The sequence below is a fragment of the Motacilla alba genome, chromosome 2 (genome assembly GCF_015832195.1).
Source record: "Motacilla alba alba isolate MOTALB_02 chromosome 2, Motacilla_alba_V1.0_pri, whole genome shotgun sequence".
Lineage (NCBI taxonomy): Eukaryota > Metazoa > Chordata > Aves > Passeriformes > Motacillidae > Motacilla > Motacilla alba.
The window spans coordinates 69,119,516-69,146,935 of record NC_052017.1 but is presented as its reverse complement, the minus strand read 5'-3'; the positions used below and the strand labels follow the sequence as shown (position 1 = coordinate 69,146,935).

Genomic DNA, 27,420 nt, shown 5'->3' with positions numbered 1-27,420 from the left:
ATTCTGATTTTACTTGGAGAATATCTTTGAAGATTGTTTCTCTCCAGTTAACAGTGGCTCTACAAGAAGACAGCAGTTACTAGTATTTGTTGTGCTGTGCTAGACGAATCAGCTCTTTCTTGTGTGGTATCTTTCATACAATTAAAGTTAAATTGATAGCATAAAAGTTTTTCTCTCACACAACCGAATATGCTGCTTTTTTTTTTTTTGCCTTTTTTTTTTTAATGCTGAGGAAGCATTTGCTCCAAAAGGGGAGTTGACATTCATTAGTTGTGCAGGTTGACAGGAAAACTCGCTTTAATGTGGATGGTGACTAGAACTATCATTGCTTTTGCTACAAATGGGAATGTAGTGTTGAAAGCAGTCAGTTTTCCTTATTACTCAGTTGCAGCCTGGAACTTTAAAACATCTACCTTATTCCAGGAAGAAGTCTGTTCCTTCAGCTGTTATTTACTGAATTAAAATGCTAACTGAAATCATTTTGGTGCAGAAGGTTTCAGACCTAGTCCTAGTAAGTTTTTGCCATAGGTTGAATCTGTTTTTAATTAATTACCAGTAATCTGTGTGAATATCCTGAAGCACTTTGATAAGTTAAAAATGGAAACAATCTTTGGAGAGGTACCAGTCTGACTAAGCCACAGAGACTCTGTCACTGGTTTCTGTTAAGCCGGAACTTCACTCCTGCTGCAAGCCTGTCCAGCCAGGAACAGGGGAACCACAGTACTTTGCTTTCAGAAGTTCAAATAGCAGAGTCACAGTGTCCAACTCTTGAGAAATTTCCTTTGAAAAAGACTCTGGAGTATATTTTGTTTCTGGAAGTTTGCAAATCACACTGTTAAGGAAGCTTCCTTTGTATACAAACACCTTTTCAGGGGATATGGAAATTGTATGATTTTCGCCTTTTAAAGAACAGGTGCAAATTGATGATATATCCTAAATGGCTAATAACTGGAATTGCAATTAGTTCAGCGGTTGATGATAATTTAAAATTCTATCTTAATCCTGTGGTAAGGTCTGACTTTAATTTAAGTTCTTCATTCCACATCATTCTTACAGGTGTGCTTTTTTTTTTAACTTTTAATAGAGTCAAATGACACAGAAAAGTACTGTAGTGCTCTTGGCATTACAGGAAAAACTAGTAGTCTGAAAAAGACACTTAATTTTTTTTAATGATGTTGCTGCAACCTATTGTTTGTTAGCCAGGAAACAGAACATACTGAGATGCATATCTAAAGAGCAGAGTTCCATAATGAAAAAAACTGCATGTATGCATTGAATGTATAGGCTACACTTTTGAGACTTCTGAAATTTGCTAAAAGCATTTTACAACTACAGACATTTTCACTAAGTCTCCTGTTTTTCATTTGGAGGAGGTATCATCTGTCACCATTTAATCATATCTGGTTTTAGCTATTAAAAAGGCATGTAATTTTAATTTTTGTGGCTCATTAGTGTGCAAATGCCAATGGGCCTAAACTCCTGGTCTAAATTCAAGTCCTTCTGATTTTGAGGAGACTATGACCACCTTTTAGAAACACAGTCATCATTATCTGAAAATCAAGATCTGAAAATAAGTAACAAAAAATACTGTAAAGCAACTCCACTGGAAGCAGAAATGGGTACACAAATTTTCCAGAGTAATACAGGGGACAACATACTGAAATATGGTAAAATAAAATACAGTCTTCTACTGAAAAAGTTGAAATCACAATTTCATGATCTAACTGAATTTGAAGTAGAAAGAATCCCAAACAACTAGAAAAGTAGAATGCATTTAGCCATTGTAGTTCCTTGGAGAATATGTAGTATTTGCATTGTCTCCATTTTTTAAAATTAATAAACACATTTATTTAGATATTTGCATTCCTTGAAAAAATGAATTAAAAAGGAAAAAAAGAAACTGAAACAGAAAACTTGAGGGTGGTCTAAGATGTCTGTCTTCTTTATGTAACCTTTTGCATTTTGTGTTTAAGAACTGACATTCCAAATTATTTTCTTTGGCTTAATGCCTGGAGTGAATACTGAGGCAGCAAATTAGGAATGCTTAAGAAGTCCCACAAAGAAAGATGTTTGCTGTGGAAGTGCAACTAATGTGACACTTGCCCTGGAAGCTTCTTAGTTTGCTCAAATGATAAAAGATGGTGTGGGTCTAGGTGGGGTAAGGCGAGTGAGTGAAGACTGAAAGTGCCATGTGCTGAGCTGTACGAGGTCTCCTGTCTCCTGTGGCCAGCTATCTGCCACTGTGACAATGCTGACACCACCCTTTATTTCTCTTCCAGGGGCTAACTTTGTCACTCGGAAGATTAGCCGATCGGTAGCTAAGATTCACCTTGGGCAGCTGGATTGTTTCAGCCTGGGCAATCTGGATGCTAAGAGAGACTGGGGCCATGCCAGAGACTACGTTGAGGTAAGCTGTGGGATTTGTTCTGAATCATCTTTTGAGGTCTGTTAACTTTGTCTTGCTCTTGACTTCAGATTAGGGAATTTAGTAACACAGCAGTCTACCCCAGGCATGACCTGAACAGAAAAATAAATCTTTGAGTTTACATTCCTTGCCTGAATTCCTGGGCAAGGGGTCTGACTACAGTGTGGATCTATTTTAGAGTGTTTCTTCAATTCTTTTGACAAATTTTATGACTGATAAAATGACTTGATTTCAGCAAGATGCAGTATGACCTGAAGTGAAAGATCCTGCTAGAGGTTGGTTACCTTTTTTTAATAAGGCAAAAATTAGGTCCATATCAATGATCAAAGTTCTCTTTCATTATACATTATAAAGAAGCATCACACTATAGTTGTGATGGCAGGTACTGGAACACATAAGCCTGCACTTAGTATTTGAAATGTTTGTGTAGTAGGATTTGTTTCTAATTTTATTCTACCCATCTACTTAAGCAGACAAACAAACAATACCCCTGTATTGTGTTACAAGGAGACATGAATGACCGTGTAGGAAATATTGTCTTTTCCCCAGGAGATTTTTGTCCCCATTTTGGTGCTTAAAGATTTCCTGTGGTCATTGGACTATTTCTGTCTTTTAATAATTCCTTGCTGGGAAACCGGATTTGACTTCACCATTCATTGATGTAGTTTAAAAAGATGACGCCTGTTTGTTTTGGTTTTCTATATTACAAAGTAAGAAGTATCTCAGTGGGCAAAAATCTTGATTTTTGTCATAAATTCAGACTTTAGAGGTAGAGTAAAAGCTGAGCTCTCAAATCTTCTTTACAATCAAAAACAGCAAGAAAACATAATCATAATGCCTCTATAAACTAATGTCCTGGATGACATTAAAAAAAGATAAGCAGCCATACTGCCTCGGTATCAAAAAGGTTACATCAAGCGAGTGAAGGAGGTGGTTTCTGGCAGCCAAATGACGTTGTCTTAAGTTCTGTGCTGCATTTGCATGTGAGATGTTAAAAGCATCATGAGTGTAATGACTGTGCCTCCATGACTATGGTTTTATGTTTGTGGCTACAACATTGGTTGAAGCAGTTAAACCAGGAAACCATCCCAGTCATCTTTTTAATGCATAAAAATATGGTCATGAGTGATCATAAAATCAGTCACCAGGTCTCAACTAAAAAGAAGTAAAAGGTAAGTCAAATAAAATGATCAGTTGCATGAATATAATGAATATGATTTGTTAACAGCCATTGAATATTTCATAAAGACTTCAGCTACGACATTCCAACAGAAATTACACTAGGTCATAAATCATGGGATGAATGAATCTTCTTCTCTAAGGGAAATCCTAAATAACTCTCTTGTGCCTTCTGGTTAGACCCTTGTCCTGTGTTCACAGAATCACAGAATGGGTCAGGTTGGAAGGTACCACAGCGGCTCATCTGGTCCAACCTTCCTGCTCAGTCAAGATCATCCTAGAGATCATTGAACAGAATTGTGTCCAGACAGTTCTTGCATATCTCCAATGAGGAGAACTCCACAATCTCTCTGGGCAATCTGTTACAGTGCTCAGTCACCTGCACTGTCCATATTCAGGTGGAAATTCCTGGGTGTCAGTTGCTTCTCTTTGCCCCTTGTCCTGTTGCTTGGCACCACCAAGAGCCTGGATCTGTCCTCTTGACACTCCTATCAGATGCTGATAGACATTGCTGGCATTCATCCCCTCTCTTCTCAAGACTGAACAGGCCCAGCTCCCTCTGCCTATTAAGGCTATCATTCAACCCTTAAAAATCAACAAGTCAATCCAAAAGGATGAGTAGTTTTCAAGGCCTTTGGCCTCCAGAAGGAATTTGGTTGTCTGAGGTCTATGGCACAAACACATGTTTTTTTGTGCAAGTAGCATTCCAGGCCTTTCAGCTACACATCTTGGGCCTGTCCCAAAATTTTCTGGAAAGAATTCCTCGCTAAAATATAATTCATCTTGAGTATTTCTCATCCCAGAGAGGTATCATCCCTTCAGATGATGGGAGAGTTATTATCAATTCTCTAATTCCCTGAGTATTGTGGAAATATGGTTACAGGCAGCCTTCTAATGGGTAAAAAAAAGGGAACTTTAAACTGGAAATAAACTATTATTTGAGGCTTTAATGGACTGGAAAGTAGGGCTTAGAGATTTAACGTTGTTCAAATAAATGCATAATATGTTAGAAAGCATGATCATATTTACAAGCATTTTGGGAGCTTCCTTAAGCATATGGCTGAACACATAGGGATATATCTTATCCTCTCCATATGTAGCTTTAAATCCCATCGATATTAATACAAGTAACACATGTGCATATAGACTAGACCATGTACTGTGTTTCGTTTCTTCTTATTTCCTTATTAGGGATAATAATAAAACCATAAATACATTCCTTTTTGTTGTTTTATGAAATATTATGGGTCAATTCCTGATCTCACGAAAGTTTATGAGCCAACTCCCACTGACTTCATGGAGAAACAGTATCCTGTATGTGGTAGACTTGAGAATGTCTGATGGTCACAAAGCACAAGCAGAATTCATGACTCTTGAGCTTTGATTATATGAGTTCATTTGACTGCCACTGTGATTTTGGGCAACCTCCTTTGCCAACAGTAAAGCATGGAAGCCTGCACACATGTAGGTGCCCACTGAGGGATGGGTTGAGGGTAGTTTAGTAGCAGATGATTCAGAAATTCGGTGTTTAGACACGGTTTAAACATATCAGTGGAGAATAGTTGGAAAACGTGTTTGATCTGGATTTTGACCTGGCACTTGAACTGCCACCTGCAGCAACAGGGTACAGCAGCATTGTGCTGGTGAATGAAAACTGGGAAGTCCAACTCACTGGAAATAAAGGATTCCATTCAGTGTTTGAAGAGAACAGAATAGAAAAATGTAAGCACTGAAAATTTTTGGTGTGGGATTATGAATTTTAACCTAAAATTAGTAACTCTTAACATATTGGCAGAAATTGTTGCTGCCTCCTGCTCTCCCTTTCTCCATTACTTATTTTGCTGTGATCCAGCACAAGTCTCATGAGATTGTATTAGAGATGATGATCAATGCCACTGAGTTGGAAGAGGGAAAAGCAATACATCAGTGCTATTGACATATGAATCTTCTGTTTATTTCTGTGTACTATTTTGCTTTGCGAGGATAACAAACCATTTATTTGTTGCAGACTATCTGCCTGGTATTTTCAATTATTAGCACAACAGCAAGCCTTAAGAGTACTGAGTACACTGCTGAGTACAGGGGAAGAATTATCCTGCTGGCCACATTATTGCTAGTACAGGCCAGGATGCCATTGGCCTTTTTGGCTACCTAGACGCATGAGCCTCCGTTAAACAGCTGAGTTTTTCCCTGCCTTTCTTTCAGTTTCCTCTTTATCACCTGCAGATGCTCAGGTTGCCGTCTGCAATTGCACTGCCCATACCTCATTGTTGTGCAAACAGCAGAAATACTGCACTGAAGAAAGCCGTGGAAAAGCCCTTTAGTCTTGATCTTACAAAACTAAAAGAATGAGTCAAAGGTAACAGTTTTAATAGTCTTTAGGTATTCATAGAGATCAGAAATATTTTCTCTTGCCTTCAACAGAAATCCAGCAAGTACGTCAAGCAATAATTACAGAGGACTCATAATTGGGTCATAATTGGCTCCAATTCAATTAATTACATGTCTAGTCAAAAGTTTAAAATTAGGTGTGTGCCTATATTCATGGTGAAGTCGGGGTGCATTTGATATTTAGAATGTATGGGAATCGGCTTCCATTAATTTATATTTAAATAATGTAAAAGAAAACAAAGCAAAAGAAAACTGTTTATAAATAAGTAATATAGTAATTTATTGTACAGGCCAATCAAGTGTATTAAGAAACTGTGAAACTGCTTAAAGAGAAAATTTCTATCTTATTTTCCTTTTAATTGGTTCTAGTGCTGATTCATACCTTAATCTGTGACTAAAAGCACAAGAAAATACACAGTCATTTTTATTGTCTTAGACCATTTTGCACATGTTGACATTTAGATAACAAAATCTAATCTTTGTTTAAATCTCTAGTCAGCATCACCTGGGCTTTTATTCATGATTTTTCTACTTACCATTCTAATAGGCAGAAACTGACCCTTGGAAGCAACTGTTGTTGCTTCCCACAACTGCTGCTGTGGGAAATCCCTTCTTGTATATTTGTGCGTATATTTAAATACAAAAAATCTTGCCAGAGAGAATTATTTAGAACTTTACTTTACTCTTGTGCATAAGAAAAGGAGCCAGCCAGCAAAAGAATTGGCCAAGACATTTCTACTTTTGTTTTGTTATTTTTCTTGTAGCATTGAGGATATGTTGTCTTTTGAGATACATTTTACCTTAGTCTGCTAAGACTTGAAGTTTTTTCTGAGTAATTCTTTCACCATCCCAGCTGAATTCTTGTTTGTGAGAGTCTTGCTTTGTTAAGAACTGTTGGTTATAAAAGGAAGGTCAGTTGTATCTATCTGTGTAACTATCAATACCTGATATAATTATGAGATTGGCTGATGAACATAAAGCATGTTTCTAAATGCAGATTGCCCTTTTGGTCTGGCTTGAAGTGAAAAATGCTTTTCCTTTCTTACTGCTAATTTTTTATGTTTAAAGTCGATATCTTCTAGCAAAAATGATGAAATAATTTTAAACCCTCAGTGCTGGTCTTGTTTCAGTATTGGTGTATAGCCATCCAGGTAAAGTGTATTTTGTGTATTTCCAAATACAAACTTATCTTCAAATCTTCAAATAAATCAAATCTGCTCCAGTTGAGGTGATTATGCACTGAACTGCTTCCATCTAGGTGAAGTAATTGTGAGAGCATCAGAACTTGTAAGAACCTTTAGGAGAAAAGTTTGATAGACCGTGCTCCTTTGGAGCAAGTACGTGAACATTCATAAAACTCTTGACAGGTGCTTGCTGAAACAGTACCTTTTCTAGAAGCATATGTATCAAAGACAATGAGACAACAAGCATTTCATCCTTGATTCTTTCTAACAGTTTAAAAATCTTTAATGTAGAACAAAGTCTCATGCTGAAATATTTTTGAGAAAAAGCAACATCTTCCCACAGGAAGTATTCTCTTGCCAAGTGCAGAATATTTTTTGATTTCCTCATGTAAATATTTAAGACTTGTGGAGATAGGTGTCCAAGATCAAGGAAATTACATTTGACCCCAGTAATAAGTTCAATCATCCACCTAAATAATGACCCAGTTCTCAGGATATAATACAGCCAAAAGTGGTCACAGCTCAGTCTCAGATAGTTTCAAATGAAAGATGTGAAGTTCACCCAGAGCTGACCCACAGGCATTGGCACTGCAATACAGGCACTTCTTCTTGACACAAAGGAGTGCCGGAGGAGCAGATCCAGAAATAATGATTGTCTTCTCTCTGATTGAGTCTATAGGAAAAAGACACAGATGAGTGGATTTCCAAGGTCAATTCATGGCATTGTTATTTTAGTAAATTATTTGTACGTGTTGCACCTCAACTGAAATATTCCAACCCTACAAAAGAGCTTGTCTTGATATGAAGTGGTAGATGGTGTCACACTGTTTGGTGTCACCAAACATGTCTCCCCACCACATCTCTCATACAGAATCAAAATACAATTCTGTGACACACTAATGTAATTCCTCTCTCTTTATTGCTGTCCAGGTAGGTTCCATCAGGTCCCTCAGCTCCATACGGTACCTGTTGCCTCACTTGACTTCTGGCTTCAGGAATCACTCTTTTATTTCTCTGCTTTTAGTTACAAACTTCAGAGCGGGACTGAAGACCAAACATTTCCCCCAAGGCTATATCTGTGCGGTGCCAAAATGAACTGCCACAAATTATAGGCATATAGTGAACCTCTCCTCGGCGTACATTTCTTCTCCATTCTCCCAAACAAGGAGAGAAAAAGATAAAATTTAAATAATTATGTTTTCTTTTCATTAGATTATGGTTTGGTGCCAGCAAAATGTAGGTATAATTCTCAAACATCTTCTTTCAGATTTTGAAAACATGGGCAAAGCTTCCCTTATGGAGAGAGAATGTGGTTTAGAATAACTGTGATAGGGAAAGATTTATTTTTTAATGCCATATAAAGGCTTACATTTTGATAAATAAGACTGAACACTAAAAGACGGTATAATGCATTTCTTTCAGTGCATGTAATTTAGATTAGACTTCTTGACTATTAGAAATAGTTGCAGTTCTCAGCAGAGCAACACACTATCATCTTAATTTTACTCCTGTGGATGATGCCTACAATAAAGAAAAACAAACCCAAACCAAGTCCTTTGTGGTATTTGAAATGCTGAAGTTTGCAAATAATATGATTCTAAATAACTACAGCATAAATGAGAAAATCTGAACACCCTTTATTCATGTGTGCATGCACACACATATGCAGCCTGTATAAATGTGTGCATGTGAATGTATATTTCTGTGTATGGATGATTTTTGTGGAAATTGCTTTCAATTTTATGTAGCTTGAGAGGTTCATTATGTGCTATTTTTCCTTTAAGTTGAAGATGATTGATAATAACAGATCATACAAGAAAGTAAGTAGTTTGTTGCAATAGACATGAATGGTCTCCATGGTTAAAACATAAAAATGAGGCAAGAAAAAGTTCTTAATTACAATATGTAGGTGTTCTGTCTAACACACATCATATGGCATTGATTTCCAGCAGTGGTGCACTGTAAGTCCAACTGTAAATGTTGTTGTTGTTAGACCTTTCAGAAAACTATCCTGATCTATTTCAGAACTGTAGCATCATTTTTCCCTTTTTATTTTCTTCAGACATATTTTCAGTGAGGGAAACACATATGTAAATAAATTTTTTTCTTATTTACAGATATTTTAATTTAACTTTCTTTTTCAGCACTTTCATGTTTGACCTATTAGTGTTTTTAGGCTTTACAAAGCCAGAAAAAAAGTGCTTTCCTCAGCAAAACCATCTGGTTTAGTTTCCTGTGCCTCAACAATGATACATGCATTATCAAGGCCACCCTGGTGGTTTTCTAAGTGGTCTTGTTACAGTGGTGGTCTTACAATTCAATTGGAGTGATGGAAAGGATAGACTAAGGCTTCTTTCAAGTATAAGGTTTCCAAGCTGATAAATTATTTATTGTTGTCATATTTCCAACAAGGACCTATTTTGCCATTGTGACTTGAATGAAGTATCTCTTCCATCAAATAACACAATTACAAGAAACCTCCTCACAAATTCTGTTTTTCCAGCCTGTTCTTCTTGAGAATACCAAATTAAGGCACTTTGCATAAATAACTGTAAATGTGTGCTGTGTTCCTATGATTTTAGTTTTCTGCTCTGACTGTCAACGTGTGAAAACCCAGGTATAATTATGACAGGGTTCATATTTGGAAGTTATCCTTTCACTTGTTCTAAGGCCTGTAGAAAGCATATAGGTGTCAGCAGAGAGGCTACACAATGCAGATAATGCACCATCATTGCAGTCCACCTCTGGGCATGCTGCAGGACAAGATTTACTCATTAGCTGGTGGCAATATAGCACCAGGGTGAAAACAAGCCAGACTTTAAAAAAAAAAAGTCTGTTCCACCTTCCAGTCAGCCTTGTGGTGATTTTAACCTGGGATAACTCCAGATGAGACTGTGGAAAAGAGATGAATCTCATGAGGGGGATGGGATTGTCTGGACCTAGGAGTGAATGCACCAGACAGCCTGCTCAGGGCTGCGGCTGTGCCTGGAGGGAAACCACTGCCCCATCACGGGATGGAGCGTGTTCACCTTAGAGTGAATCTTCACAAAATTTAACAGCAAAGGTCTCACAAGTCTCTCTTCAGTGCTTGTAAATCAGGATTTTACCTTTTTTTTTTTTTTTCCCACTGTAGTCCACCTAAAGCTTATGAATTGGGCAAGTTTAAGGCAAATGTGAAGGAAATGTTCTTGTAAACATTCTCTAGGCTTCTGCATGCAAAATTTCAAATACTGACTCTACAAGAAAACCCCTAGTTCTTGGAAAAAAAAATTGAAGTTTAATACAAATTAAATGTATTTTTTAATTAGCTGAATCAGTTCAATTGATATTTTTACTTCCTTTCTTTGCTCTTTTTCCCATCCTCAGTGGAGGGGAAAAAAAAGGAAGAAAAAAAGCCAACCAGGTGTGGCCACGTTTGAACTCAGAATTTTTTTTTAGTCAGTTGGTATTTGGCAACATTTTAAAGAATGGGAAGCAGCATATTTTATTGGTAAATGTTAGGCAACGTTAATAACAGGTACTGCTACCAGCCCCACCTGTAATAACCCAGGTAGTTTCTCTTTATTAACTAATCTATGATTTACAGATTTATTTGAAGCTTAGAATAGTGCACCACATTCTGAGAAAGCTCTATAGCATAGTTGGTTTGAATTTTAATAAGGGGGGAAAATCCCTTAAAACAGATCATTAAATTTTAATGACAACATTTTTAAAACCCTATAATGGTTCAATTTACACTGGAAGTCAAAAATAGTTAATGGTGTTGTTATGTCTGTGTGGTAACATCCTTGCTATAGAATAATTGTTTTCATTTGAAATCACGCCAATAAAATATCATAGGCAATGCAATCCCAGAAACAAAGTTTTTAGTCCTCCAACTTCAGGTCATTTCACTAAAAGAAGAAATGTTTCAGATAAATTAAAATGTCAGGGCTCACTTTTATAGTACTCTAGCTGTTAATATTCTGTGCATTATTAAGAAGATTGGTTATCAGCAGAGTGACTGTTCTTTCCTGGTCTGGGTATGGGAAAAAAATACCTTTTTTGTTTTGGTTTGTTTTTTTGAATAGGAAACATTCCCCAAACCCAGAGGGTGCACTTAATATGCCACTTTTAGTTATAGCAGAAATACTTGAATTTTAGCTGTAGGTGTTTTTGGATGAAGCCTTGACCTAACAACCAACACTAATGATCCAAAGATAGAGCAGCTGAACTTTCCGGTTGGCCTTCTTTGGCCCATTTTAAGCTTTCCCTAGAGATGGCTGACTTGGTTACCAGGTTAAGGATGTGAAGAAAGCTTATTGCTGTCTTGTGCTTGATTTCTTTTTCTCTTCCTCTCAAAATCCACGTGATTTCTGCAGTGTTTCCTCATTGTGTGTTTCCTCAGGAGTGATGAGCAGTGGATCTGCAAGGTAGGTGTCCTTTCTTGTCCTCTCTTCCCAGTCAGCTTGGCAGTGTGACTGGAATGGATTTGCCTGCAGCCATCAACGAGGAGACTAAAGTAGAAATAGGGCCCTGGCATGGTGATTCCTTCAAACCTTCCCAGCACTTCCTGCTCTAAAGGAAGGGCAAGGCTGATGGGAGCAAGGGAGCAAGCAGTTATCTTTCCTTGCACACCCCACAGACCCACAGCTCAGCTCCTGGCGTGAGCAGCCTTGGCAGCCATTCCTTTGCTTCTAGTGGAATAAGGATTTTAGTGGTGCTTCTGAAGTGAGCAGGCCCACATATCTGCTTCCAAATTTTCTGTTTGGCAGTGGGATTAAAAGGATCTCTGGTACTGGACTTGAGGAAGAAAATTAGGGGACCCATAACTATTCCTATGAAATGTTGCCTCTCTGCAAGGAAGTCTTACTGGGATTTTTTTTTGTAGAATTGAATGCAGCCCAAGTAGATTTGCTTACTCTTTAGCTTTGCTCCTAATAACAAGCTCTGTACATTTCAGAAGCTGATATTTTTTAGTGCAAGCTGTGCATTATTATTTCTTGATCTGCAAATGGGTTGGAGGGGGTGTTTTTTTGGTTTTTTTTTTAATATCAAGTGATTTTCCTTCTTCCAAGTGCACTTTACAGATTTCTTTAAGGAGCAGTAAATTGCATTAGTAGAGCATGAACTTCTGCCTGAACCTCTATCAAGTGAGATGTTACTCTACACAGTAATAGTTTATCAAGACAACCCTAATGGTGTAATACAAGGCACACATGTTGCTTTTGACATATTGAAAAGTTGGTACAAATCATATGAAGTTGTGCTGTGCTTTATTTTACAAGAAAAAGTAATGCTTTGTGTTGCTAATGCAGTATATTTCCTATGCAATACAGGCACATTTCCCCCTTCCTATTAATTTATTATGCTGCATTTATTTCCAGACCAACATTACTCTTCTGTGTCTGGTGGGAATTTCTCTCTTCGTCTGAGGTGTTTTAAATTCAACAAGCATAAGGTTTTTCATATATCATGTTCATTTTAAGGGGGAAATAATTGACAAGGGAAAAATATTTTGTATAGCTTTTCATTTTACTGCCAGTATTATTACTGATATCCAAGGTAGACACATACTAAAAACACCACGGGTTTAAACCTGTTCATCTTCCAAATTACAAGCAGATCTTGGTAAATTGGAAAGGTACCAGGAGGCATGAGATAGAATGGTCTTCCCCACTGCTCTGATAGTTGCATGTTCCATGTTTATTTGATGTTTTATTTCGGCCCATTACACCTTGTGACCCACATGCCCTATCCATGGTGTGCACTGCTGGAATGTGTTTTTCTGAGTTGATAGTACTGGTAGCAGAAGTGATACTGGGTTGCAAGGAGGAGCCTGCCATAGAGCAGGGCTCTGCTGTGTTCTGTTCTCTGGGCATGCTAAGGTGCAGCATCAAGGAGCTTCCCTTCCAAGGATCTTTTCCAGGCTAACTAGTGTGTCATCTCTAGGAGAACCTTTTTTTTTTTTTTTTTTTTTTTTTTTTTTTTTTTTTTTTAAGTATTTTAAGAGCAAGTAGTAGCAATTTAGAACTGGTGTTGGTTGGTGGTTTGTGCAAGTTCTTATGGTCTAAGCACACTTAATGTAACACTTTAACATTATGTATGGCATTTTAATGGCATCTTAAAAGTATATGTGCACTATTTTAGAAAATGTATTATTTATCCAGGTAGCCATAAAGGGTAAGGACATGTGTGAAATTCTTGACTGTAGGGCTGTGTGTTCCCTCATCGCCCCCTTGGAAAACCTGAGAGTGGCATTGCTAAAAACCAACTGCAGGAACTGGTTTGGAGTGAAATCTTCTAATAATAATAATACCATTATTGGCTTTGGTGGGACTTCATTCACTGTGTCTTACATCTGTGCACAGGGAGGCCAGCAGAAGAGAAAGAGTCTCTGTGCTTGCCCAGAGTTACACAGTACACCTGTGACAGGACAGCCACAATTTGGCTCTAAAAGTGACCTCAGGAGACATTAAAATGCTATTTAACACATTACCAATAAAACCAGGAAGCATAATAAAGAGTTTTCACCTGGCCTGCCCAGTGCCAGTTTTCAGTCTCAAGTTTGAGAATAATGGAATTGATGCACAACTGCCCGCTCCTTGTAATTAAGTAAATTAGACTTTCCTTAAAGAAGGCTTTTTTGTTGCTGGTGTTCATAAGGTCACCTAAAGAAAGGCAGTGTAAAACCAACAGGCACACGTGTAAAAATATAGCTTGCAAAAGAAGTTTCAGTAAAAAGTCCACTCAAACTGAAAGTAAATTTGGCATCATTCTTACTGCAATAATTTTGGAGTGATGACATAAAATACTGCTAAATAATAGCAGAATCATGCACATTTTACATTTACTTTTAGAATACACCTAATTCAAGAGGAAAAACACTCAGTTCGCTTGGCTTAATTTATTCATGTGAGGTTTGGGAACAAATTGTCATGGAATTGCATGCTGATGATAGGCATTTAGTTGTGCTGATTTGTAGCAGTCTGATCATTTAAATACAATGTGTCATAAATATTTCAAGTCAGGGGAAAAAAAATCCAAATTCTGAAATCATTATCTTAAAAATGTCTTGGATAGTTGTTTATGTTCTGGAGCTGCTTGCAAAACAGTTGACTCCTAACCAAGCTGATAGTTTTATTAGAAATATCCTCAAGTGATCCTTTTTGCTTAGATATGGACTTTTGTAGGGATACTGGTTCATATAAAGTCTCTTTACATGAAACAGTCCAACTTGTCACTGCTAACTCTGTTGGTTTTAGAAAGTACTGCTGGAGCTTACAGTGTTATTAGACTTTCTTAGAAGGAAAAATCACACATGCTTTATATTTCATGAAGGCAGATAAAAGCTGGAAAATAAAACTGCCTTTAAGCAAGAACAAACTGGTGGTTTTAAAATAAAACTGCCTTTAAGCAAGGACAAACTGTTGGTGCTCAGGGTGAAAACTAAGATCTGTTATCCCACCCAGAACCAACTCCCTAGCAGCTAAAAGGAGCACTGTCTGGCAGAAAAAAGCAAATTTGTACTCAGGAGTACCACAGCTGATGGAACACTGCATTCTCATGTTGGGAGGAATGTGAGAGCAATACAAGATGGGGAATAAGACCCCAGTTTTTAGGGAAGTGCTGTGCTCTCATCTCCTGCTCTCAGGCCAAAGTGAACCACCAGCTGTCACTGTGCTTGATTGTGCCCTTGAAAGGAGACTGCAATTCTTTAGCCTGAGTGGGTCAAGAAAACATGCATAGAAAGTAGCAAGCATATGCATTAGATATTGATGATTTTTTTTCTTACTGAGTGAATAGAGATGAGGGAAGGATGTGCTCAGTAGACAAGTGTGACTTGAGAATTGTCCTTAACAATAATTAGACTTCTACTCTTGAATTTTTGTATTGGACACACAGAGCCAGCTCAGCCTGGTTAGGGAAGAAGACAGTAAATGCAGGTTCCCTGTGTAACCTCCCAGCAAAAATAGACCTGTCAGCCTAGGCTGCTAAAATAGTCATTTTACAGATAATAAAACTAGTTATTAATGATGCAGATTAGATTGAGAACACCCCTGAAGTTGTTTCTAATTAGCAGAGGACCTAAGTGATGTTAAACTTTGAACCCTACTGCTTACCTGCTTGGTGGCAAAGCACACAGCTGGACTGTGGCCTGAACTTCCACAGGCATCAGATCAACCATGTACAGCAGAACTTTCTTCCAGATTTCACCCTGAAACTTAAAAATTAACGCAAAAATGCCTTTTTATTAATGTCTTCAGTCCCTTGGTTGTAATCTTTTTTAAGATGATGCGTATGTTTTCATACCAAATTTGTGTACTTTCCTGCTTTGTGACAGCACAGATGCCTTGACACAGGCCTGCATGTGCATGCATGGATTGCTGCTCCTCCTGTCTTGTGTTACAGGGAATAACAGGAGTGCAAAGATTTGTCCTCCCAGGCTGTGTGTGGGGACTGTTGAGGTAGCATCTGAGGTGTTAGTGAAATTTTAAGACTAGTGCCCAGTCTTTCCAAAAACATCCTTTTCTGCTAGATATTTGTTAGGCACCAAAGCCTGATAGGTGTCTGCAAATATAAAGTACCAGGATTTTTTACACTGAAATTGTTTTTGCCTTTCACTTGCTGGAACTTCATTTTTTCTTCTCTTTTGATAGAGCTGTAAATCCCCATAGATAGAAGAGAAAAAATACAACAAGAAAGACTGAATTTCACTTGGTGAGAAGAAAATACAAGAGGGAGATGCATGAGGGTATTTGAATTTTTAACAAAAATACTTAAAGGAAAACAATAAAATTACTTGTTTCCATTAGAATTTTCAAGATAGAGTTCCTTTGCAATGTACACATGGCAGGAATTAATTGGAAGTAGCTACAATAATATTCAGAAAAAACTTGCCAAGTTGTCTGTTCAACAGAATTTGAATTAAAACAGAACAAGAAAAGGACCTAAGAGAGCAGGCTTACCCACAGAAGCAAGAAAGATTTATACCTTGAGCAGATTGGATTTGTTATTCAGTGGCTCCTATTACTGTGATGTTTGTTGCTTTATTTAGATGAACAGTTTGGCTCTGGCTGCCTTTGTTCCTGCTGTCCAGAAGACTTGGCACGTTTCACGTTGTGCACGGTGCAGTTTGAGAGGGAGACCTGCACAAGGACATCCACCCAAGGCGAGCTGGCAGACAATAGCAGAACATCCTTTTCTTTGGAAGCGACTCATCAGGAAAGCATTGGTCCTGCCTCTCTGTATTTAGCTGAATGCAGATGAGAGGCGTGATTAACACTAATGAGTGACCAGGGATTTATTGTTTACTTAGAGATAAGGCATGAGCTTCCTTCGTTGGCACATTCTGCCAAATCGTTTGATCCTAGTTCACTAAGTCTTTTATTATTTGTTGTTGCTCATTTTGATAGTGGTAGTTGTTGCTTTAAGTGATTTCTTTCACCAGAATCTTTTCATCAGTGGTGCTTATTTTATTTAATTTTTATTGTAAATTGTCTGAGCTGTTTGTCATTTGGTCCACAGAACTCTGGAGGTCCTTTACGTGCATCACATGTTCTGCATCCAACAGTGCTTTTTCTGTTCAGTTCTTGCCCTCCTCCCCAAAGCTGAAATAAATCAAAGTAGGTTGAGACTCAGTCGCAATAAATCAAGACCTGTCCAAAACTGGAGCCTGCCCAGTCAAAATGTCATAGCTTGGCTTTCACTGAGGATTAATTAAAGGCCTGATATAAAGCCCAGATGTGCTTCAGGAGAGTAACAAACTGCCTGGTGGTGGCTATGCTAAAAACCAAGTCTCCCCATGAATCTGCCCACCCAAGAACATGGAGGAGGATAAGGCTGAGGAAAAGGGAAGAAGGGAGGGGAGGGGAGGAAAGGAGTAAACTGAATCAAGCATGATTTTATAGCATCTATGTTGGCAGAAAACAAGACAAGCTCTATGCTAGAGCACTTCTGAAAAAAAATACAAAGCCTGCATGTGTAGATCTCTAACAGCCACAGAGAATATAATGGTTAAAATGTTCAGCATTAATCGGGAGTGGGATAAAACTAACACAGTGAGTGAACTTTTGCACTTTTTATGGTGAAATATACATATATATATATATATATATATATGTGTGTGTGTATATATATATATATATATATATATATATATATATATATGTATGTATGTATGTGGCCTGTCCAGTGACTGAGCTTGCTCTGTGCCTGTTTTACATTAAATTCCTGAAACTCATCTTTACTAAAATAGTTTAGCTGAAGATTCCTGTGGCTCTGATAGTGACAGATATGGAAATATGCATGTTTCTAAATTCAGTATATTTAAATATAAATATATAAAATACACTTAACTTACATACTGCTTGCATTATGGCCTTTGCAAAACTCCAACTTTGCTCCCAGAGGTTACAGTGGTTTAATTGAACAGTGTGCATGGAGTGACCCCTTTTAAAAAAGACAAGTACTTAAGGAGTGTTTCAGATCAGTTGTGGGACACAATATATGGTTATTCTCACTCTCTTTTGCAGGCATAGAAATACAATTTCCTGGGGGAAAAAAGGAATTAAAAGAATAGTACCTCATTGTTTGTATTGAATTAAATTATTTCCTGAATAAGATTAGTCCAACATTTAATGTCATAATTGGTTTCATTTTCTTTGAATTTGCTGCATGTGAGTAAGGAGTACATAGACATGCTATGATGAGATGCAGTTAAATTTTCATAGACCTGGGCGAGTGCTTCTGGGATGGCAGGAGAGGTCTGCCAAGCAGCGCTGCCCTCTGCTCTTCAGTCTGATGTAGTGAGTCACAGTTTATGCAGTTTTGATGCTCTGGATATTCCTAAGTATGGGATGTTTCTATGCACATGTATGTGATAGATTTGTGTATTCATTTACTTATATATCTTGTTGGAGGCATGACATCTTTTCTAGTCTCGCCTCTGCTCAGATTGAATGAGTGTCACCTTGCAAAACAGGCAGAAAAGCAGGAGATAAGGAACAGGACAAGAGGCACGGATTAATGTCTTATTTCTGCAGAATGTGAGCCAAGAGCATATCAGTTCCTTGTTAAGGCCCCAAGAAGGTCTGATGAAAGCCAGGGCTTGAGGGAAGTTTGGTGTCAGGCTTCCCAGTCCTGCTGCCTCTGTGGCTCATCCTTTCTGCACATGGTGGATACGTGTTCATGCCACCTTGGCAAAGCAGAACCATGGCAAGCCTTGGCTCTGACACATACATCACACGGCTAGCAAGTAACAGGTTTTGCTCTTCAGCAGTCCCTCCTTCCGTGCCGTGTAGGAAAACCTACTGAACCTGATACTTTCCTCTGCCGTGGAGAAACTTGCAGTGCTGGGAGGGTGCACACTCCTCCATAGGTCACCAAAGGACAGATGATGCTACACTGCCTCGTGCATGGTCCTCCTCGTGCAAGAAGCCCTCAGAATTATTAGAGACACTTTCAGTCTCCCTGCTCACTTCCCAAGACTTTGCTGCAGCCCCTTCGTGTTTTCTGCAGTCTTGATTTTTCACATGCTGTCCATTTGGTTCACCAGGCTTCACCTACACTGTCCTCCTGCTTCCAGTAGTACTTCCATTGTAATTCTGGTCTCTTCCACACTCCCAGGTGATGTGTTCACCATACCTGCTTTAGATGGCAGACCCTTCATGGATCTCACTCTCAATTATTGCTACTAGTTGCATGTGCTGAAAGAGTAACTACACCATGGGTCTTTATTGGTGGTTCACTGAGGAGAAGGTCCCTGTCAAGTTGCAGTGATTGCTAGTTTCAGGGAGCAGCAGGAATGGAGCTGCGCCATGAGGGCGACAGGCTGTGTGCTCGCGGTGACCCCAGCACAAGCAGCGCCCTCATTAACCAGGGCACAGCCCTGCAGTATCTGAACTGGATGGGCTGGGACAAGTGAAGGTAACAAGGTCTCATCGGCAGCCCCAGGCAAGGCAAGGTGATGAATCAAGTTAGGACCTCGTCCTGGCTCCAGTCAGGAGCAACAGAAGGGACTGGAGACCGTCCAGGAGAGACAGTAAATGAACCAGTGTATCAGGGAACAGGAGCTAAGGTATGACTACAGCACAGCTCAGGCAAGATTTGGGTGTCTGTATCTGGATCAAAATGGAGCCCCTGGACCCAGAGGTAGGGTGAGCCCTGACAGCATGCTGTCAGAGCAAGAAGGGAGAAGGGGAAACTTCTTTTGGAGGACTTGTGCAGTGAAGGAAGTGAAGGAACCACCACCACAGTACATTTGGTTTAGCAAACAATAATAAAATGTAACTGGAGGTAGAATGGGAAAGGTCTGGAGTTTCATTTTAATTAAAGTAGGGGGTTGTCCCAATTAACACCAAATTACAGTGTTTCTGTGCCCCAGCCTATTGGGCAGTGGAGAGAAGTCCTGTACCTGCGTTCCCTCTGGAGACAGGGAGTCAGTGTGCCTTGCGGGGCTGCTTGCCTCTGGGAACAATGGCTGGCTTTCAGGCTGCCAGGCTGGCCCCGGTGCTCCAGTTCCCTTCTGCTCTCAGGGGCTGCTGTAAAGTCATGTTTGGGAATGCATTACTGTGTGTGGGAAAGCCTGGACCAGAAAACACCAGAGAAAAGAAACTTACGGCTTGCACAGGGAGTTAGGTTTTGTGACACCCATCCTGCAGAGCTTTACAAGAGAGAAACAAGTACAAGAAGCTCTGCTTTGGTCTCTCCTCATGGCTGTATCATTTTTAGTCTGTAATTTCCTATAAAATTTCACTGTAGGTTTAAATTTAGCAAAGCCCATCAAAGTCTGGGAACTTCTTAAGATTCTTGTTTGTTACAAATTTTAACAAAGTTCAACCTTTGAGCCAGGGTTAGAAAACACTGAGAAAGCTCTGCTAAATTTAAAAATCTGCTTTAGTTTTAAATGTCTTTGCAAGCTGTTACTTCTGAACATGAACTATGCCTTTGCTCTGTGTGAGTGTAAAGGAAAGGGGGAAAAAAGATTTTAAAGGCTAAATGGTTAAAATTTTACAATTAGCTACTGTACATGCTCAGGAGCTTCCCCAGCTTTCTCCTCAACCCATGTTTTCTTTATCTCCTGGGTGGTCCCTACCATCCCTGTCCATTCTTCTGAGATCCCATCCCCCCTTTTCCTCATCTTCGCCCGCCCTGTAAAGGAGGCCCTCTCATTGCAGTCACCCTCCTTCCTGCTGGGAAGGCTGAGACCCCTTTGGGAGGCAGCCAGGGATGTTCTTTATTTCATACTTGCAGAGCTAAAGAGAGATGAGCGATACAGAAGGAAAGACGACAGCTTTCTAGTGTGAGAAATAATGCTGAACCTTGAACCTCCCAATGCTGAGCCCAGATGAACAGCACAAGAAGTGCCTCCTGGCTGTCAGGGGTGCTGGGGGGTTTGTCCTTAGCACTTTCAGAAATAAATCTTTCTTCCTTCAATTGAGAACTGGCAATCCGGTTTGAGAACTGGCAATCCAGTTTTTGGAAGTCAATCTCATTCAAAGCAGTAGAATTATGCTAATTTATGATGGCTGCAACGCTCTCTAGAGTAAGGTAGATGCAGAACCACTAACCTATAGGTGGACAGTTTGCATATCCTGCTTGAATTAGCCTGGATGGTGTGTCTCTGTGAGGCAGACAGATAGACAAGGAAGTTGTGTGTACCGTTCAGCTACTTTGTCTTCCCGGTAGGACTCTGAAAGCAACTGGAGCTTTACATCAAGCTGTATCTGCTTGATGTTACAGTAGTACAGTACTTCTTCCCATCTCCCCTGCAGCCTTTAGGCAGCTAGTTCTGTGTAAAGATGTGGTAGCTGGCCTTGTCCTGGGCATACCCAGGCCAAACTTCTTGGGACATGCATTATTGACTTCTGTTACAGCCACTGAGGAAGAATTTTGCAGGGCTGAAAGCAGAAACAAACTCTTCTCATTCTCTCATCATGGTCTTGGTGACATTATGCCCAGCTGTTCCTGTTGACTTGAAAACCCGTGGTAAGGCTTTACCTGAGGCAGTTTTTTGCCAGGAAGGGTAGTAATAATGTGATTTTTGGAAGGTGTAAGTAGTGCCTACAGTATGAAAATTGCTTGATGTAGCTTAAATTCATCTTGAAACCACAGTGTGTGTGTGTGTGTGTGTGTGTCAGCTCTGTCAGGTCAGTAAGAGTGCTTAAAGGGTGTCTTTTATCTTTGCTTCAGACTTTATTGTGTACAACTCATAAAATCATGAACATCCTAAATATATGCATGATGGGACCTTAGCTTGATAATGTGCATATTAAAAAAGAAACTTGAAGTGAAAATATCTCATGATGCTGTTTCTCCATTTCCTTGCCATTGAACACAATAGTATTGGTGTCAAATGCTTAGAACTGTAGTAATTAAGGAATTAATGGCTTACAGGACTTCAGTGTAATGTGATCAGACAATCACTTGGCCTATGGTGTCTCTGAACTTTTCACTGTGTAAGATATTATACTGTATTTGCTTAATGCAATTATGGAATAATCCTTGGTCCAGTTTCCTGGAACAATACAAACAGCCTTTTCTTCTCTCCATGTGTTCCTGGTTTACAGCCTAACTTGGAAAGGAGCTGTGTTTGGGAACTTTTGTTTCACTTCACACTGGGGTCCAATTCCAGCGTATTTCTTATTTGATTTTTGTTTTGAAAATGTGCTCCATTGTCAGCCCAGTGTGCATTTTGTTGAAATCTCATCCTATAGTTTTATCTCACTGGATAAAGACTGAAAGAAATATTAATTTCATTAGAAAAGTGTTAATAGTGTTGTACTTGTTTTCCCCATTTTACTTTTAAGCTCTTTGTGGAGCTAGTAGGTTTCATGTTATCTTCAGTCTCAAATTTCTTACATTTTTGTTAGAGTTTGGGCAAAACAAAAACCTGCATCTTACTAGGCCTGTCTTCAAAGCAGATCAGGGTGGATCTTACTAGGCCTGTCTTCAAAGCAGATCAGGGTGGAGCAACTTTACAGGGTTAAATTTCTATCCAACACGTTGGGATACAACTCTGGGTCTAATTCTTCATTATTCTCTCTTCTTTTGCAACCTCTTAAACTCTGTAAGAGAGGGTGAAGGGGATTGTCTGAATTATTATGGATTATGTTTTTTGAACATCAATTTGAACTGAAATATATTTTAAAGGGTTTTTTTTTTATATTTGAAAATTACTGCTTCTATTAAAGTTCAAGGACTCTTCTAATATTTTTATGGTCTGGATATATTTTGAAAAAACAAAGTAATTGGAAAATGTTGGAGGTGCTGTAACCACCATCTGCCCCTGCCTTAAAAAATGTGCATCGTTCCATACATACATTTTAAATGATCCATCATATATCATCACTTACTACAGTACTTCATTCATGTAGGTGTTAGTTTTTGTGTGTGAAAGGTCAAATCTTTTCAAACTTAATTCTGAATGCCTGTGTTTTATAACAACTAGCTTTTCTTTGAAGTTGGAATATATATTTTAATATAATAATTCATCATTAGCTGGAGGGGAGAAAGAAAAAAAAGTCACGTTCCTGCTTCAAATCAAGCTGACTGAGGTCTTTTGGTTGATTGTTCTTATTTCTAACATCAGAATTCCACAGTAAGTATGATATGTGTCAAAAGATGTAGAAATGAGGTTACTCCACAGCCCTAGAACACTTCTTTCCTTAAAAAGAAGAACATTTTAAATGTCAAAGTTGGAAAGGATGGAAAAATGTAGTTAATTATTTGTCCTATATGCCATGTTTTAAAAAATTGGTATACATTGTAAAAAATTAGTTTAAGCTTGAAGTTAGCTCTTGGTATTGCTTGACCTAATTCTTTATAAATCCATTTAATATGCACACTAGACCTGGAACATTTTTTTAGGTCCAAAGAGTATCAGTGTCAAATTAGAAAAACAATATCTCTAAGTTTTTTCCCTTGGCTTCTGGGAGCTGAGTGGGTGGTGAGGAGTCCCTTCCTTGTAATAATGTTTTTACTAGGAGAAATTTAGCAACAGTTTAGAGAAGGTAATTCAGATGGAGAAAGAGAAGCATGTCTATGCATTTCATTTGATTGTAATGCATTTTATATAAAAAAAAAATTCCTTTCAAAACAGAGAAGTGATGAAAATTATCATGAGTGAAATAATGAAACATGTAGGGATTAGAAAAATATACAAGTAGATCTGTTAACTTTGTTTAAATTTTGTAACTTGGCTTTTTAAATTTGTTTCAGAATTTTTACATGATGTTGCCTGTTGATATCATTATTATTAGGAGTCCCTTGATACTTCCATTACCAGAGAATGTTTTCTTGCATTTTTAACCTAACACAGAAAATAGGAAAAAAAGATAAAAATACCCCACTCACTTTTTGACAAGTGATGTTGGAGCCCCAGTGTAAAGTTTTACACAGAATTTAGCCTGAGTTCATATGCTGTTTGCAACGTGTAATGTAATTTTTCAGCATATAAGTTATTAGCATATGTAGTTAGTGTTCAATATACAATCAAGGTCCTTGGTTGTGCCCAGAATTTGCCCTGTGGTGTCATAAGGAAGGGGTAATAGCATCTTTGTGCTTGCAGTAGTGCTTTCAGGCTGGCTGCAGTCTGTGCTATTCCCAAGTTGCTTTAGGCCCCTGGACTCATTTCCACTATCCAGGTGATACAGATATCAGGTATGGACTACTTCTCCCTCCTTCCCTCCCTCCCTCCAGGCACTGTGTGTCTTCCAGGGGAGGATAGTGATGCTGCTCAGAGGTCTCTGTGATGCCAGGAAAGTCTCCTTTCTGTGTTTTAGATTTGCTATGCAGTTTTTGTCTGGTTTGCAGGGCTTTGGACCCTCTATATGCTTGTTGTGTAGTGATTGGTTTTTAAAAAACAAAACAAAACAAAAACAAAAAAAAAACCCCAAAAAAACCGAACAAAAACCCCAAAAAACCCCCAATAGAAAGTAGTTAGAATGAAACTTAAATTTGCCATTGGCACAGAAGATCTGGCAGTTAGCTCAGTCAGCAAGCCACCAGAAAGGGGTTCCTTGCTGCATAAAATCTACTGGCTCAACTGTTCTCTGTTGGAAAGCAGTGCAGTCCTTTCCAAAAACCAGAAAGGTGAGCCAGACCAAACATTTCTCCACTGTTCTTTGGGTCATGGCACACACTGATAGGCCTGCATATGGAGGTTCCAGTTTTGGAAGAAATTGTATTTGGCTCAAGTTATTATGAATTCCCTTTCTTTTAACTGCATTTTACTCAGGGAAAGAAAATTTGAAATTCACAGCATGAAAACATGGAGAAACTGAAGTAGGAGATACTGCAAGCTCCCAGTACAAATTGATACAGTCCTGCACCCAAGCTTTCAGTCCCACAGTCCTCACAACACATGATCTACATAGAAAGCCTGTTGGGAAGAAACATGCAGTGTGTCTATTTGGACTCTTTGCACTGTGATGCATTTAAACTGACTTGGGGTTCACTTAGGATGAAGAAAGTCACAAAATCCAGAGCATCACACAGAGCTGTCCTGGGGAAAGGCTTTCTTCTCAGCTGCATCCTTCTCATCTCAGAACATGGACCTGTACTCTTCAGAACACAAATAAAAATGCCTGGTAGCCTCTTCCTAGACATACTCAATCGAGAGCTAGGTATAGAAAAGTTTCAATCAGGGGATCCTCAAATATACAAAAGCTTGTCTGGAATGTTCTATTATTCTAAGAAATGTGTGTGAAAACTTCAAAACTGAATTGGAGGCAGGGGGAGGTGTGAAGTTTAGAAGCACTTATTGCCACCTTCAGACAGCTAACAGTGACCATAGAAGCCAGTCAATACAACAAATGTGTCTGTAGTGACCCTAAGAAATCATTTTCTTTTTCCTTCCTGCCCACAGTTAAAACTCAAGCAAGAACTCAATGTGTAAATGATACATTTATATTGAGAAAGAAAATAAAAATGAAAACATTTTAAGTTTTGCCCATTCTTAACTGCAGTGTGTTTTGCATGCATAGTATGACCCAATTTATTTGATTAAATTATGATTACAGCCTGCTGCAATATCTATAGAGAATCCATTCCATACTTAAGGCATTTTAATATCTCATGTGATGCCAACTTGCAGGGAGTTTGCTGAGCTGCTGATACAGCTCATGATGCCTGCAGCTCACTCACTCCCTGTGCCCCAAAGAGATTTTCAACTAGTATACCAGGAAAGATGTCACTAAACAGACACATAAATTATGTTTCTATTTCCAGATATACTGTAGGTATCTCTGTTGAGACTGGCTTTGTAGAAACAGACTGTCCTGTGGCTGGAACTTGGGTTGGCAGGATGATGAATAATACCAAGGTAAAGATTACTGTGGAGTGATGGAAAATTTGATTTCTCCCATCATCAAGTTCATAATATTATGACTCACAGGGGCAGGGGGAGGGAGGAGGAGAAAAGTGGCACCTCTTGGCAAGAAGAGAGGAGAAACTGGCAAACCATTGCCCCACCCTAAAAAGCTCTCACACTTGGGCAAAAAAATGGCAAAATATACTGGTTTCCCTGGAAATTTACCTCAACAAATGTGACTGGGAAGATCTGATTCCTGAGCATATTTTTCAGGAGAGTTTTCTACTTTAAAGATGCTGTGGCCACCAAAGGGAGTGCTGCAGATCATGTGTAAGAAATGTCTGAGCAAGATATAATTCAGTCTTCATTCCTGGTTTTCATGTCTGTAAAATGGACACAATCTGGGTTCTTTACACAGGTGGTTACAAAGCTAAGCTTACTAGCAATGGTAGTTAAGATGTGAAGTGTCACATCAGTAGGCATTATTATAGCTAATTACAAGTACTGTTATTCTGGAGGCACGTGTATGGATTTCAAAAACAGTACTAGCCCTTGTAATAGAAAGTTAGATGTAATGTGGATTGCAATTCAAAGGAAAGCTGTGAAAGCCAAGTAGTTTTTGCAGCAGATTTAATTATATCAGTGAAGTAGCTCCAGCTTTTCAGGAATATGCAGTTTTACTATTTGATTCAATAAGAATTGGGGGAAAAAACCCCAAAACATAGCCAAATAAAAAACATACCACCTGCCCCCAAAACTAAACCAAAACTAAACCAAAACAAAAAACCATACATAACCCAAATCCTCCCAAATAAGTTTAGTATTCTAGTTCTGAAATCAGCCACTCTGTAATAATCTTGTAGCATTTCTTTCATTGAAAAAGATCCCAGACTAGAGAGTATAAGTAAAATATTATTCTGGTTAATTATGATATTAATATTTACAAAGTTAATCAATAATCTCTCCAAAATAGGGTAGTCCACGATTTTTTTGTATTTCAGTGAAGAGAATATTGGCAAGAAGGATGAAAGGGCACATTTATTTTTCCCTAGGTATCTGCTGATTGGTTAATTAAGTATTTTCATCAGCTGAAATGAGCTCGGTATTTGGGCTGCATATTATTTTACACTGGATTTCCCACAGCAGTGACTTTGTCCTGCATTGACTTCAGGTTACAGAAATAAAACATGCCCCATCTATCCATCTATAAGCCTGGCTTTTTATCAGGTGGAATAGCTGTACATCCTCTGACATCTGTACCTTTGGCAGGGAAATAAAGCTGAGCTGAACTGGTCCTGCTAGCCCAAAGTTCCTGCTTTGTTAAAAGGTTCATAGCGGGTCAGGTATTTTTCAGTATATTTTTAAAAGCCTGGTTCAGCTAATTTAATTTCTGTTCATTAATGCCTCCCCCCATGCCCCCCTTCAGAATAAATGGCCCTTCACAGGAATCCAATTTAGCTTCAATATACCTTATTCACACTGCCTTTTATTGCAAGCCACAGTTCAGCCAGCTGTAAGATTGCCCAGCTGCCTCAGGTTTCCCAATTTAGCCCTGGAAACGATTTCAACATGGCTAAAACTTTTCACTGGCCAATTTGGAAACAGGATTCAACTTGTGAAAAATGCCCCCAGAATGGCCACTGAAAGGAAAATAAAAAACAACTAAACCGAAGAAGAAAATCTGTACAAGCACACCAATAAAAAAAAAAAAAGAAAAAAAAAAGTGGGTTGTGAGGAGACTTTTTTTTTCCTAGGGTTGAAAGGATGTGTATGGACTACGTTGCAGAAGTTGAAAATCAATTCTTAGCTTTGCACTTCTGCTACCCTCTGAGGGACTTCTCTTCTTGGCCTGGGCTTAATTGCAGCACTGATATAAACAAGGGGCTTAGTGTGAAACTCTGTACAGGCAGCTGGAGGTGAACTGGCAGGGAAGACCAGGATTGAGTTTA

The 27,420-nt window shown here is 38.7% G+C and overlaps 1 protein-coding gene across 1 annotated transcript in view; it reads left to right on the top strand.

The window, feature by feature from the left end:
• Positions 1–27,420, top strand: part of GMDS (GDP-mannose 4,6-dehydratase) — a 408,928-nt gene that overhangs the window by 181,233 nt on the left and 200,275 nt on the right. Inside the window, exon 7 of the mRNA XM_038127425.1 lies at positions 2,280–2,407. Coding sequence (XP_037983353.1) covers positions 2,280–2,407 — 128 coding nt within the window. The remainder of the gene's footprint in view (positions 1–2,279; positions 2,408–27,420) is intronic.